Genomic DNA, 14,788 nt, shown 5'->3' with positions numbered 1-14,788 from the left:
TATCATAAATGGTTTTGTATTTTGGATTATCTTTTTATCCTACTTTCGAAAGTAGGTTGTGAGTCCCTTGAAGACAGTATTCTCTTACTTGTTTCTCCCCATCATCTAGCACAGTGCTCTACAAATCTCAGGTTATTATTGAGTTATTTAAGTTATTATTGTGTTAATTAAGACCAATTCACCTGAAAAAGTAATGGTTTCATTGAGAAAGGTTTTCCCAGGGCACCTGATTGGTCCAATGTTTTGAGAGACCCTCACTTAAGTATTGGTCCTTAGCTGGGTCTTCCAGGCTGGTGGTCAGACACCCTGGAAACTTGAATCATCCCTCAAACCTGAGACTCCATCTGGTTCTCTTTACTCTGGGTCAATTCACAGAGCTCCAGCCAAAGCTTTATACATAGTAGACACTTAGTATATGTTGATTGAGTTGAAATGAATTGAATTCATGGGATCATGGGATTTTACACTAGAAGGGGAGTAGAGATACAATTTGGATTTTGCTTGTTTTACTGACAAACAAATAGGCCCAGGAAGGTCATTCAGCTGGGTAAACCGACATGAATAGCTATGTGGGGAAAATTTTTTCTCCAAGTAGAGACTGATCTCTCGTGGATCCAGACTGGGGCTCTGGCCTGTCTGAGGCCAATAGGTAGGAGTAACAACAGAACAACTTCCTCTGGTGAAGGCTTCACACTAGAACCATGTGTGATCTTTCAGCCATGAGACAAAGGGCCAAGACAGGGGTTCACACCTGTGAACCATCTTTTGCCCTGTTCTTACTTTCTACTAAGCAACTTTCTGGTCCCTGGAAACATCCTGGCATCTCCCTTTTTAGCTAGGGTGCCTTCCCCTCTGCCTTTCTATTCATCGGAGCACTTTCATGGGAAGAAGCCTGCTTGTTGTCTCTGGCATCCCCCCTGCCAATTCCTATGTGCCTTGTTTACTTCAAAGGCTGTGATGAGTGGGAGAGAGAATGGAACTCCACCACAGAGAGTGCAAGTCTCCCTCCCCCAACCTCCCCGAATAGAAAATGCTAGCTACTATGCCACGCTGTGCTGTACAGGGCTGTTGCCTGGTCTGCCTTTTCTATCCTTGCTGCTGAAATGAAGCTGCAATTTGGATGATGCCCAGGGGTAGGACAGAATGCAGATTGCTTCCTCACTGAGCTACAGTAGATTGGATTGGCAGAGCCAATGGGAGGGAAAACTTGCTCCTTGCAGCGGTCAGGGCTGGGCAACCGGGAGCAGATGGATGAGAGAGGGAGCAAAGGCACTAGGGAGAACAAAAAAAAAATCAAAGCCAGTGGCTGGGCTGGCCTGGGGTCAACCAAGTTTCTGACTTGCCCCACTGTTTTTTTCAGGATCATCCGGACCAAAGTTCAGCAACCTTTCCACCCAACTCCAGATGGGACGGGGACAGGAGTGACAGCTCCTGGCCATACCATAGGTAAGAAGATAAGAGGACTCAGGGAATGGAGACACAGATCTTGAGTCCTGGGAGAATCCCAAAGCAATGTAAATGAGAGATGTTCCTGTGAGATGCACCCCAGTAGCAAAGGGAGAGGCGGAACTGAGGCCCATCCACGTGGTCTGACTCCCCTGCTTTTCTCAGAGGGCACCAAGGAGCTTAGGATTTCCCCTTTGGAAAGTCCTCTTCCTAATACTTTTTCTCTCCTTCCTCCTTTCTCTTATAACTTTACTTCTCTTTCTCCTTCCATCTGCCTCCCCCCCCATCTAATACTGTCCCTTTGCTGTCTGTCTCACCCTCACTTATTCTCTCCCCTTTTATTCCTTCTTCCTGCCTCATTTATTCCTCTTTTCTTTCCTTCTCTCAATCTCTACTTCCCCAATTTTTTCCCCTTTCTTTCCTCTTCCTTGTCTTTCCCCATTCCTACGTCTCTCTCTCTCTCTCTCTCTCTCTCTCTCTCTCTCTCTCTCTCTCTTACTCCCTCACCCTCCCTCTTCCTAGGTCTCTATCTTTCTTTCTCATTTTCTGTGTGTTTTGGATTTCTCCCTCTCCCACCTCTTTTCTGTCTACCTGAAGTCCATGGTGTGGAATTCAGCCTTGAAGGGTAAGAATTAAGGAAAAAGATGCTTGCTCCAAGGTGATTTCATCTGGCCTAGGAAATGGGACCAGGCTATATGTGGAGATATCTGTGGAATGGACTTTGCTAAACTTTCTGTCCTTAGTTGAATTTATCTTGACCTGTCTTGTATCCCTCCTGCGATCCCTGCAATATCCTGGGGAATGTCTTGTCTCTGTGATGTAGGGGAGGACTGGATTTGGGCCATCATTACCACAGAGCAGGTTGTGGAGATGAGGGAGAATTCAATGGGGTTGAAATGTAGCAATGGGGATGGCCCGTACTGAGCACCAGAAAGAGGAGGAGCTCATTCAGAGCTCCCTCTGAATGCTGCCCACCCTGACTTGGAGTTCCGCTCTCCTGACAACCTTTCCATTTTGCCTTGTCTAGTTCCCAGCACGGCCTCCCCTCCTGTCTCCAGCGCCTCCAATGACCCTGTGGGCTCATACTCTATCAATGGGATCCTGGGGATTCCTCGCTCCAATGGTGAGAAGAGGAAACGTGATGAAGGTAGGGAGGAGGATAAAGGCTTGGCCTCCTCTTTGCGTGCTTTGTCCCCGGACGCAGGGCTCCGGTTTCTGGCCTGGCCTCGCAGCTGCTCTTTGGTGAGATCAGTTTTAGTAGTGAAGCCTGGTCCCCCCACTGCCCTGCTGGCTTCCAGACAGAGGTAGGGTACAGGCTCTGCCATCAGCTCCGCCATCTGCTCACCTACCATTGGGACTCACCCTATCCCCATTTGATTCTAGGTGGAACAGGAACCACTTGCCTTAAGAAGGTTTAGGGGGGCAGAAGACACATAAAGCCAAGGAGTTAGTACCAAATCTCCTCCTATTTCCTTCTATTCCTTTTACTTGACCCCAGACTGTCAAGGTGGGGGAAGATGCCTTCCACAACAGGTTCTGGTGTTCTTTCTCTGTGACATCTAGAAAACTATCTTATTCAAACAATAGGGCAAGTGGAGGGGAGGAGGAGGTGTCTTTCTTAGCCCCATATGAAGGAGTTATTTCTTCCATTTGCTTGGAACATTCCAACATGGAGTCAAGGTAGCAGGAGGGAAGAAGGAAGGAAGGAAAGAAGGAGGGCTGAAAGACATTTCGGTTCTTTCTGAGAACTTTTCCCTTTCCTCCCTTTGGCAAAGCCACTTACCCCTTTAAAGACTAGAAAACTGTAGACTCTTTGAGATCATTTGGGTGGGTTGTCTGGGTCAACTTGGGTGGTAGTCTTATAGCCTTAGCAGAGGCCCTAACCTCTGGGACTCCACATTCCCCAAAGCCCTGTCTATATACTCCCATTGGATCTGAAGCCTCCCAGTGGAGAGGCTGTGTGTATAAGAGCTCTGAGCTCCAGACTGAGGGGGTAGTGTATGTGAATACCCCAAACCTGAGGGGACAATGTATGAGAAGGCCTCAAGCTGAGATGGTCCTGCATGAGGATTCCAGGTTGAGGGGACAGTGTGTGAGAGCCCCCAGACTCCAGACTAGGGGACAACATACGAGGGCCTCAAGATATGAGAGCAGTAGGCGTGAGGGCCCTAGGCTGATGGGACAATGTGTTCCAGGATTCCAGACCCCCAACTGAGGGGACACTGTGTGTGAGAGCCCTAAGCTATGAGCACAGTATGTATGATAGCCCCAGGCTGAAGGGACAGTGAGTTTAAGGCCCTCAAGCTGAAGGGACAGTATGTGTGAGGGCCCCAGGCCCTACTCTAAGGGAACAGAATGTATGCATGTATGAGGGCATCAGGCTTCAAGCTAAGGGTCCAAAGTGTACGAGGGCATTCTGTGTATAACACTGAGGAACACTGTGGGGGACAGTGTATTTGAGGCCCCCCGTCTGAAGGGACAGTACAGGTGAGGCCCCCAGACCCCAGGCTGAGGGGACAGTATGTGAGAGCCCCAGGCCTGGCAAGACAGTGATGACCCAGTGCTGGATTCCTTCCAGGAGCCCTAATGGCCTCGTTTCACAGGGAAACAGCTTGTCTGGCTCTATTTCGCCTTCTTCTGAAATATCCAAACCCATTTGGCTGCCACGGGCTACACCACTCACTAAATTTCATTTTGGTTGTTTTGGCGGCTGCAGTGCTACGTTAGGGTTAGAGGTGGTGAGAAAAAGGTTCCCACCCCCAAATCTAGCCAGGGCTGAGTTATGGGGAGGGAGGGGTTGCATCAGAGAAGAAAAGGAGTATATATTCATCGCCTCCACCCAGTCTCGGGGATTCTCATTCCCTTCCAATCCTTGGTACATTAATGAACTGAGGGATTTTGAAATCTATTTCAAATCCTCAAAAGCATGTGAACTTAAGCCTGCCTTGTCCCTCCTATCCCCTCCAATTCCAGAGATCCAGGGATGTATCTTCTCTCCCCGATACCCACCTTTGATATATTGAAGCCTGGGCTACTTGTTGGAGGGTGTGGGCGTTGGAGGTGGGGAAGAAGATAGGGGCAAGCCATGGCACCAATTTTTTTCCCTCCTTACTCCTTGAATAGGTCTTTTCTCTGCTCTTCAGGCCCTGGTAGACTGAACCATTTTGAACCAATTTGCAGCAGGTTTTGGGAAAGTCAGGAGAGTATAGTCACTGTATGCTAGGCCTGGCTACAGCAGACTACTTTTCTCCCTGGAGAACTGACCATATTTGTTTTCTGTATTTTTTAACATCCTTGCAACCAACGTACGCTTGGAAACTGAACCGATGAGTGGGAGGAGAGGTCAGAAGCTTAGTGCTCTCTTTCTCTCTCTCTCTTTCTCTCTCTCTCAAAGATTTCCCTTACTTTAGAAAAGGGACATCTACTAGATGGATAGATTTCAGGGGGGGTGAACTTGGATGGAAAATAATTACATCTTTATTTTCATTAACCTCTAAGTGAAGTTTGATATTTCCTTCAATTATGAAAGTAGACAACAAACATTATTCTGAGAAGTCCACATGCTTCCCAGACTGCCAAAGGGTTCTGTGATTAAAAAAAAAAAAAGAGTGAACATGAAAAGATAGTTTCCCTTCCTGTGTGAAGGAGAGAGTTTCCATGGGGGAGGCTGAGTGTCCCCAACCCAGTCAATTCTGCAGGATTACCTCTGAGCTCAGTAGCACTGGAGTACTCCAGTAGGGATAGAGAGGAGAAGTGGGGGCAGTGGGGGCAGTTCTTTCCCAGCCCTCATTCAGGGCCTATGACATGCAACCAGTTCTGGCCTGTGTTAGGTAGCAACACAGATGATTAAGAAGAGTGCAGATAATTATATGTCAAGATGATGTAGCCCAACTCCCCAGCCAGGCAAAGGTAGCAAAGCAGCCTGTAGTCAGGTTGCACAAGGGGGCTAAGGGAGGGGCTACTCAAATGCCCAGGTATATCTGAGTGATTCATTCACTGGGTCTGATGGGATAGAGGACAGAGGCAAGAAGGGCACCAGGCCCGGGCAGAAATATGGGAGTTGGTGGGGGGGGTAGTGGAAGAACTTAAGGATCACATTCACCTCCTAGGAGCTCCCTAGGAGAGTAGCTCCACTTTGACCACCTTAGTCTCCATTTGGCATTGGATATGATTGGCATTTTCCATGAGGGGCCACCCTGGGCCCAGGGCAGACCTATTAGGCTGGCAGAAAATTACTGAGATCAGAAGCACCAGCCCCTGGGGGCAGGCCTCAAGGAGCTTCCTCTTGGCTTAAAGGAGGTTGATTTTCCCTTCCAGCCCTGCCTCTCAGCACAGTGCAGCCCATTCTTCAGCTCTAACAATGTCACAGGGGCGGGCATTAGTGAGGACAATCGCTGCAGTATGTGCTGGCATTATTGGAGACAATCTCAGCAGGAGTTATTGGTGTTCACAGTGATAATACCCAGAGCATTATTGGCATTGGCACTCATAATATGGACAGTGTTATTAGAATCTGCAGCAATCATAGCTGTGGGGTTATTAGTATAGGACCTATCAGTTTGGGCTCTGTGGGAGAGAAGTGGTGTTATAGAATGAGTCAGAAGCCTCTGGACCAGGCCTTCAACAGGGTACGGTGTGGTGGGGGAGGTTGCTATGGGAGATTGGTGGGGAAAATTCTCTCCTAAAGGGTACTATGATGGTGTGACCCAATGCAAGCCTGGGGTGGTGGTAAAGCAATGGGTCAGTTGGAGTGTGTCTGTGTGTCCATCCGTGACTCTGAGAAAGCAGTGTACCCAATTTACTGCCGCTGAAACATGCATCTTTAAGCATCCAATTAATACTGGCTCGGTTGGATGGGTGGGAGGCTTCCTGGGGCTTTTGGTGGCACCAGACAAAAAATGTGTTTTTATAATAGCAATAGAGATATAAGAACGTGTATCTTATCATCGTGACAGGGGAGTGGACCCACATTGGCCAGTCCTCCTTTTACATCTTTATCCAATAACTTCCATCTGTGTTTTGGAACATTGTTGTCCATTAAATGTTGCTGGCTGCAGCTTGAGAAAAGGAAATTAGTCACCGAGTAGATCCAGTAGATCTGTCAGCAGATCCTAGTGAAGTCACATGTCTGTTGCTGGGGGCCAGGGAGGTGGGGAGAGAATGAATGTGTGTATGTTTGTGTGTGTGTGTGTCTGTGTGTGTGTGTGTATGTGTTATCCTACCAAGTGTCTGGTTGCCAGAGGCCAGAAGTTTGCACTGAATTAATTAGACACCCAGTGAATTGTAGTGTCCAGCAAATACAGTTATGCTAGGTGGGTTGTGTGGCTGCAAATGGCAGATTCCTATCAGCTTCTTTAATATCTCCCTTCTGATTTGGATGAAGCCGTAGCCTGAAAAAGTCGTTTATTTTCTCAGCAAGCATTTCACGGAGATGTCCCTCTGGGTGTTGTGCTGATTTGACTTAAAGCAAGCAGGGAGATTAGGATGTGGACAGGGTAACACCTGAGGCTTCTGTCTCAGGGCCTGTGGTTGGGGGCAGGGGGAGAAGGAAGAAGTCCCTAGTTGAGGGCTGCAGAGCAGAGCTGGGGATCAATAAGGTCCACTAGTCCTGGACCAGCCTGACTTCCTGTCTCTAGAGCCCAGTAGTTCCTGAAAGTGGCTGAAGGCCTGTGCAGGCTTTTTTATTGGCAGGTAGTTATGAATGTATCTGGGAGTAGGCCTGTGAGGAGAGGCCATGAATTTCAAAGGCATAATGGGCAGAACCACTGAAAAGAGGAAAAGTGAAGTCATATTAAATAGAAACTTCCTTGAACATAGCTCACACAGCCTTTCTGCAGCCAGGCTCTTTGTTGGAGCAGGTTGCCATGGTCAGGACCAGTGTGGTAAAGGCCTACACACAGGAAATTTGGCTCTTGTCCATCTGTATCTGCTAATAAATGTTTGATCGAGCCATGGTTGTGTCTCTTGGTATACCATAAACATTTTAGGTGTAAATAAGTAGATAGGCAGTGGCACAATATAGAGTACCCTGGTCTCAGAGTTAGAAAACCAGGATTCAGATCTTGCCTCTGACTTTTCCTGGATTGCGAGTAATTTAACCTCTCTGAGCCAGGTTACATGTATGAAGGAACTGAACTAGATGGCCTCTTCTTTCTCTTCTAATCAACATCTATGATCCCAGACAGATAGACAAAACACCTTACTGAGATGACCAACTGACATAAACTCTCTTATCCCATACTTCTAAATCTTTCTTTCATGCCCCTCCTGTCCTTCCACCTGTTCCTTCCAGTCTCAGTAGAGTTTCAGGTGTGCCGACGCTAACCCTTACTCTTATACCCTTCATCTCATCCCCTTCTCTTCTTTTCCAGAACTACTAGAGCGTGATATAGTTGAGAGATAGAGGAATTTGGAGCCAAATTACCTGGATTCAAAACCCAACTCTGCTACTTATTATCTAGGTGATCTTGAGCAAATCATTTCCCCTCACTGGTCTTTAATTTCCTCATCTAGGGTTTGGATTAAAGTGATCTTTCTGAAGTCCATTCTGGCTCTAAATCTATGTTCCTACGTTTCTTTAACCTTGACCCATCAATCATTCCCTATATTATGTTTCTTAAATCTTCACCCCTCTTATGGTTTCTTCTCCTTGACCTACAAACATGCTCAAACATATTCATTCCCCTATACTATGAAAACCTTCCCTTGACCCTGATACCCCTCTCAAGCTATCCCTCTATCTCTCTTCTCCCTTTACCTTTAAATTTCTGGAAAGAGTAGTCCATATTTGCTACTCCCATTTCCTTTCCATTCACTCACTCCTTAGCTCCTGGCAGTCTGGCTTCCATTTCCACCACTCTACTGAAACCACTTCTCCAGTCATTTATGACCTCTTGCTTATCAACAAACCCAAAGGAGTTTTTTTCAGTCGTCATCATCCCTGACATCTTTGCAGTGTTTGACCATTGCCCTTCTTTCTGTTTATCTCTATCTCTCTTTGTCTCTGTCTACCTCTGTGTCTCTGTGTCTCTGTCTTTCATCCTCTCTTTGAAAGTGGGTCTCCCCATCTCACCCAGACTGGAAGTTCACTGGCCATTCAAAGAGCTGATTCCTCTACTGATGAGCAGAAAAGCTTTAACCTGCTCTGTTTCTGACCTGAGTGGTTTGCCCCTCTCTAGGCTGCCTGGTAGCAAATGGAGCCCCGGGGGCTTACTATATTGGTGCCTAACTTGGTGTGGAAAGCCATGGACTTAGGCCCTACCTCAGCTTAGAACTCCCCAGCTCAAGCAATCTACCAGCCCCAGCTTCCCGCCCTAGTAGCAGAAGTTACAGGCATTCACTCCCACACTTGCCCCTTCTTGCCACACTCTGTTCCTGTGGCTGCAGTAACACTGCATCTTGAGTTCTCTTCCCATCTTTCTGACCCTTCGTGCTCTGTCTCCTTTACTGGCTCCTTACCTTCATTTCTTCTTTAAACTTAGGTGTCCCACAAAGTTTGTCCTCAGCCCTCCTTTTCTTCTCTGTACAATCTTCTCTTTACTGTTCTAATCCACTCTTGTGGAGTTAATTAACACATCTACAGTATGTGGATGACTCCCAAATTTCTATTTCTAGCTGCAGCCTCTCCTCCAAGCTCCAGCCCCATATTTCCAACTGCCTGATGGATGTTCTACTAGCATCCCAAACTTAACAGGTATAGATCAGAACAATTAGCTTCCTTCCCCAAGCCTACGCCTCCTGACTTCCCCACTTCTGTTGAGGAACCATTATGCTCCTATTTCCTCAGGCTCAAAATCTCCAAGTCACCTTTTACCTTACTCTCTACACTTATTTGTCAATTTATGCTGTATATCATATTTGTAAAGTGCTTAGCTCAGTGCCTAGCATTTAGTAAGTGCTTAGTAAATGCTTATTTCCTTCTCCCTTCCCTACATTTCTAATGTTACCAATTCCTATCCTCTACTCTTCCTCCCTCTGTTCTTTTCCCATGGTAACCATCCTAGCTCAATGCCTCGTCATCTCATGATTTTTTATTATTTTAACTGTTGTTAATTGTCTATTGCAAATTTATTGTAATTATTATGTTAGCACAGTGCCTGGCACACAGTAGACACTATGTAAATGTTTATTCCCTTTCCTTCCCCCCTATTACATAGCCTTCTAAGTGGTCTTCTTGCTCTAATCTCTCCCCTTTCCAATCTGTTCCTTTATTCTCCTTCCCAAATAATCTTCTTAATGCACCCACCCCTACTATCATTCATTCACTCCAAAATCTTCAGCAGCAATTTATGGCCTACAAATAAGATACAGACAATAACAACAGTAAAAGTTAGTGTTTATATAGCGTTTTACATATTTTAACTCATTTGATCCTCATAATAACCCTGGGAGGTAAGTGCTATTGTGACCCCTACTTTACAGATGGGGAAACTGAGGCACAGAGTGGTTAAGTAACTTACTTAAGGACACACAGCTAGTAAACATTCCAGGAAAGGCTCAAAAGCCAGGTCTTCCTAACTCCAGGCTTATCCATTGTGCTCTATCCATTGTACCACCTAGCTGCTCCTTACACTGATGGTCCTGGTCCTCAATGATCGGATTCCAACCTACATTTCCATTCTCCATGTCTTACATTATTGCCCTTAACATACTTTATGTTCCAGCCAAAATGGATTCTTCATTGTTCTGTATCCACCCCATTCACATCCTGCTCTCTCTTGTCTCTCATCTTTGTTCAAGCTACTCCTCATCCTTGGAATGGACTCCCTTCCCTCCCCTGCCCTTCCCCATGCCCAGTTCTGTCTTTAAAACCTTTCCTTTGCATTAACACAAATCTGAGGCTGCTCCTCCATCAAGCCCTTCCTGGCCTCCTCCAGCTGGAAACGATCACTCTGACCTCAATATTCTCATCTCTCCAGCGTACCTGTCACATTCTGCCTTGTGTTATGGTTATTTGCATCCCCGTCTTATTCCCCATATTAGATTATAAGCTCCTTGTGAGCAAGGACTGGGCTTTATTTTATCTTTGTACTCTCAGAACTTAGCATGGTACTTTGCACATAGTAGGCACTTAATAAATGTTTTTGAATTGAAGATGTCTCTGTTTCTCCCTGTCTCCCTTCCTATACATCATAGCTCACATACATTGAGGTCTGTATTTACTCAGGAAATGTGTGGTGATGTCCAGAGGTCTATATATAATTTTGAGAGAGACAGAGACAAACAGAGATGGAAAGAGAGAGAATATGTGTATGTTTAAATCTTTGGATGAAGAAGTCTGCAGAAAAATCATATCTGGATTGGGCAGAATTTCATTTCTCTGCCCAATGTGTATCTGGAAATATTTTGAGCTGTGAGAATGTGAAGAAAGGGGATGTTCTTATGAATTTGGGGATATGTTTTGTTGGACTGCATTTAAAATAACTTGTATAATTGTACACCTGGTTCAGGAAAGCTTAGCTGAGGGACGGGACAGTGGCATAGTTACTGATACAGTTAATGATCATGTGGGAATGTGTAGGCAGAGCATCAGAGACCAGATAGGTGCCTATGATTCTTGCTGATTGATAGTGAAAGGGGCATGGGTTTTTTTCACTTGCTAATAGGATGAGCCCTGTAAGAAGCTGGGCAGAGCCAAGTCCAAGATGAAAGGTACCAAGAAGAAGGAATGGTTAGAGATGAAGAGAGGAGAAACACAAGACTGATAACTCTAGCTTCAAGTTAGAAGGCATAAAGCCAAGCAGCTAGCTAAGCTTGAATCTCAGATGAGGCTTGAGGAATACCTAGCTTATAATTACTACGGAGTTATTAGAAGCATCCAGCTATTTCTTTTTCATGATCACTTCTTGTACCCTCTATATTATCTACTAATTCACTCTTGTCCCTATAAGTAAATATCCTTGCTCAAATCTCAATCTGTCTAGTAGGGGGAAAGAGAGGATCAGATTAGGACAAAAAGGTATCAGCATAGTGGCAATAGTTGTGAGAGGAAGATGCAGGACCAGGGGCCAGAATGCTGAAGAAACTGATCAAAATATATTACCTATGAGGAGGCAGGAAAGCTGGGTCTCAAAGGAGGCCCTAGACACAAGCCTGTATCTTAATTTGTGAGCCCTGGCAAGGCCAGCTGCAGTGACCAAGTCAACCAGGGTCCTAGCCAATGAGACAGGATATTTTCAAAGCATGTAGGAGTTTAGTAGGGGAAATAGAGGAGCAGGAGAGGACTTTGTCCTGGATATAGGGGTATGGATTTGCTGAAGACTTATCATGGGGCATGAGTGTGTTCTGAGATTGAATGAATAAATGAATGAATAAGCATTTATTAAGCATTTACTATGTGCAAAGCATTTTGCTTTAACTCATAGGTTCTTCTGGAGCCTCCATCCAGGTCTAGCTTCATGGGACAGAATTGTGGAAACCAACATTGGGGTTCCCTGTCTCCCCTTTTTCTTTCCAAAATTCAAGCCTCATTCAGTCCTTTCAAATAGAGTTTACTCTTTCTGGATCTCAGTCTATCTTATGGGAGGTATCTGTCTGTCTGCCTGCCTGCCTGCCTGCCTGCCTGCCTGCCTGCCTGACTGCCTTTCAGGATCTCTCAGTGTCTGTCTGTCTGTCTGTCTCTCATTTGCTCTAGTCAAAGTGTACACTGATCCTGCCCACATTAGAGGAGGTGGAGGTTTGCATCTGGTTTGGACTTTAAGAGGTATGGGGGTTGGGACAACATGGTCTTGGGGTTTGGGGGAATCCTTTGGGCAGTTAAGAGACTATCTTATGCTTAGGCATCCAGGGAGTCAGGGAGGAGGAGAACCAGGCCTCCCTAGACAAGCAAGGAACTTTGCAGGGTCTAGAGCACAGGGGTCGTCACTGGTGAGCTGGGTAGAGGATGGGGGATCTTGAAGCGCTATAGTGGGCTAGTCGAAGAGAATGGGGTGCTGCCCACTATCAGGTCTGCCAGTGAAGGTGGTGGTGGGGGCACTTCTGCCAGCCTTTGGAAAAACAAAGAGCAGATCGGGCCGTAAAACAAAAGCAAAGGAGACTTGGAAGCCCCTGACAGCTCTAATTCATCACGGCCCAAGTTTTTTCCCGTGTTCCCATTATATTTGTTTGTAAAAGTGGAAATCAATTTTGAAGGTAATTTTCTGGAAAGAATGGAAGGGAGGTGGGAGGGCCGGATAAGGCAGAGATGGTAAAAGGAAAAATTTAGGCCAGGCACAGCCCAGGGGCAGCTCTTGGCAAGGTGAAAGAAAATTGCATATTCAATCTCCATCCATGAATCTCCCTCACTGCTGCCCGCCTCCTGCTTGAAAACAATGAAGCCTTTTCCCCAAAGCTGGGCAGGGCCTGACTATCAGCCTCACTTTAACTTCAGGGTCATTAATTCCCTGATTATTGAAGGAGAAGAGAGGGTTGCAGCATCTTCAGTTCCAAAGAGCTTCCTCTCACCCCAAATGTGATCAGGCCCTGCTGGAGCTGGGGTGGGGGACACCTTAGCTGAGTGTTCTGGCCTAAACTAAAGGCTATGTTTGGGAACAGCAGAGGTGGGGGGAGTGGGGGGCGGGAAGAAAATGGGAGAGCCAACTGACCTGGGGGTGGGGGGAGCTGGGAAGCTGGGAGGAGGGTTGGGAAAAGGCAGTCATTACTGCATACCTCTGTTGTGTTGTTATTGCAAATTAAAAGTAGCATGTTCCACTCCACAGCTATCTTTGGGGAGGGAGGGGCGCTGAGGGAGGTGGGGGATCTTATCATTGCTTCTTCAGCAGACCGGCAGCGTGGTGGTGGTGGTGTCACCGTGTGAGGTGACATTTGAATTTACAATTCCGCTGAGAAAAGCCATTAATTCACAAATTAACATTTCTCCCTCTCTCTCTTTAACACTCTCTCTCTCTCCCTCTCTCTCTCCCTCTCTCTCTGTCTCTCTCCCACATGGATGTGCAAGCAATTGAAAAGACAAAGGAAATAGCCTTAAGGAAGAGACTTTACTGCTAGTCTGTCTGTGCTGAGATTGCTCCCCCTGCTTCCAGATAGATAAACCAATTACCTGAGAGGCTCCGCTAGGCTCTTGCTCGGCTGCTGGCCACCCGCTCACACCTCCTTTTGTAGGCTGACTTTGTGATTGGAGTAGACTCCATGCAGCTCATTAAAGGAAGCCAGTTCAGTCCTGGTTATTGACCTGCCCCCACAAACACACACTTCTCCTCTCTTGCTGGTGGAGGGAGAGGGATGGCTCTGGAGGAGGGAGAAGTCAGCAGAAAAGGGGGATGCTTCCCTTACCTAGGGGGAATGTGAAAAGGTCCCAAGCGAAACTCTCTTGGATGCTAGAACCAAGAACAACAGCCTGCCATCTTGAAGTTGGACTGCTGGGGGAAATCTACTTTGGGGACTGTGGGTAGAAGTCGCCATGAAGCCTCTTCCCTTGGTGGAGGGAGGGCACAATTGCTTGTTGGGCATGAAGGAGGATGAAAGGATTGGCAGGAGTGGTGAGGTCAGGAACCTGGGACCACCTGGCTCCAAGTGAATGTCAGTGTACATGACTAGGTTAGGATAAGAAGCGTGTGTTTTTAGGGTAGACAGTCTTCTGGAGAACAGGATGAGTCCTATAATCACTTCGATGTTAGATTGCATTTAAAATATCAACCTATGTGGGTGATCTGGAGTCACACAGACACACTGCCCCCCACAGACAGCATTGTTTAGCCCATGGGCTTCCATAGTAGCCCCCCATATACAAGTGCAGAGAATTCAGACGCTTCTCGGAGTCTTTCTCTGCATGGATAGTCCTGCTGAACTCATAAGATCTCAGGATTTCAAGCTGGAAGGCACTTTGGAAATCACTGAGTCCTGTTTGCTCATTTTACAGATAAAGAAAACTGATGCCTAGAGAGGTGAAATAATTTGCTCCAGGTCAGAGTTAGTAATTAGCAGAGGCTGGGTTCCAGCTCAGGTCTTCAATTCCAGCTCTTTCTCCACTATACCATGCAAGGGAGATAGCACATTGCCTTCTGAGTCAGTTCCCTTGGGAACAAACGTAGAGAAGTCCCAGGATGCCAATGGCCTGGGCATTATATATAAAGTACTACATTGGATAAATAAGACAAGCTAACCAGTCAATATGCAAGATTGATTAAAGTCAGGATGTCTACTGTCCAGTCTTTCTATGCCCGCATGTCCAGATCTGATTCCCTTTTCCAGCAAACCTCAAGAGAAGTGCAGGCCTGCCCTGGGAGAGGCATTCTCTGACCTCTGCAGGGAAGAAAAGCTAAGGACCTGGTGCCCTTTGCATTCCAGGACCTGAAAACCTTCCCTTCGCATGGAGCCTCCTCCCAATTATTCATAGGCACTGTAA

General features: G+C 46.5%; 1 protein-coding gene across 4 annotated transcripts in view; it reads left to right on the top strand.

Moving 5' to 3' along the window:
- PAX2 (paired box 2) overlaps positions 1-14,788 on the top strand; it is a 102,214-nt gene that overhangs the window by 40,442 nt on the left and 46,984 nt on the right. For 2 of the 4 annotated variants that reach the window (XM_027851996.1, XM_027851997.1), the window contains exons 4-6: positions 1,361-1,446; positions 2,474-2,593; positions 12,080-12,148. In XM_027851996.1, coding sequence (XP_027707797.1) covers positions 1,361-1,446; positions 2,474-2,593; positions 12,080-12,148 — 275 coding nt within the window. The remainder of the gene's footprint in view (positions 1-1,360; positions 1,447-2,473; positions 2,594-12,079; positions 12,149-14,788) is intronic. The other 2 variants (XM_027851998.1, XM_027851999.1) reach the window with 1 other exon arrangement.

The sequence above is a fragment of the Vombatus ursinus genome, unplaced genomic scaffold (genome assembly GCF_900497805.2).
Source record: "Vombatus ursinus unplaced genomic scaffold, bare-nosed wombat genome assembly UNPS02009205.1, whole genome shotgun sequence".
In the NCBI taxonomy this organism is placed as follows: Eukaryota; Metazoa; Chordata; class Mammalia; order Diprotodontia; family Vombatidae; genus Vombatus; species Vombatus ursinus.
The sequence above is the reverse complement of the archived record's forward strand: the minus strand, read 5'-3'. Positions and strand labels throughout refer to the sequence as shown.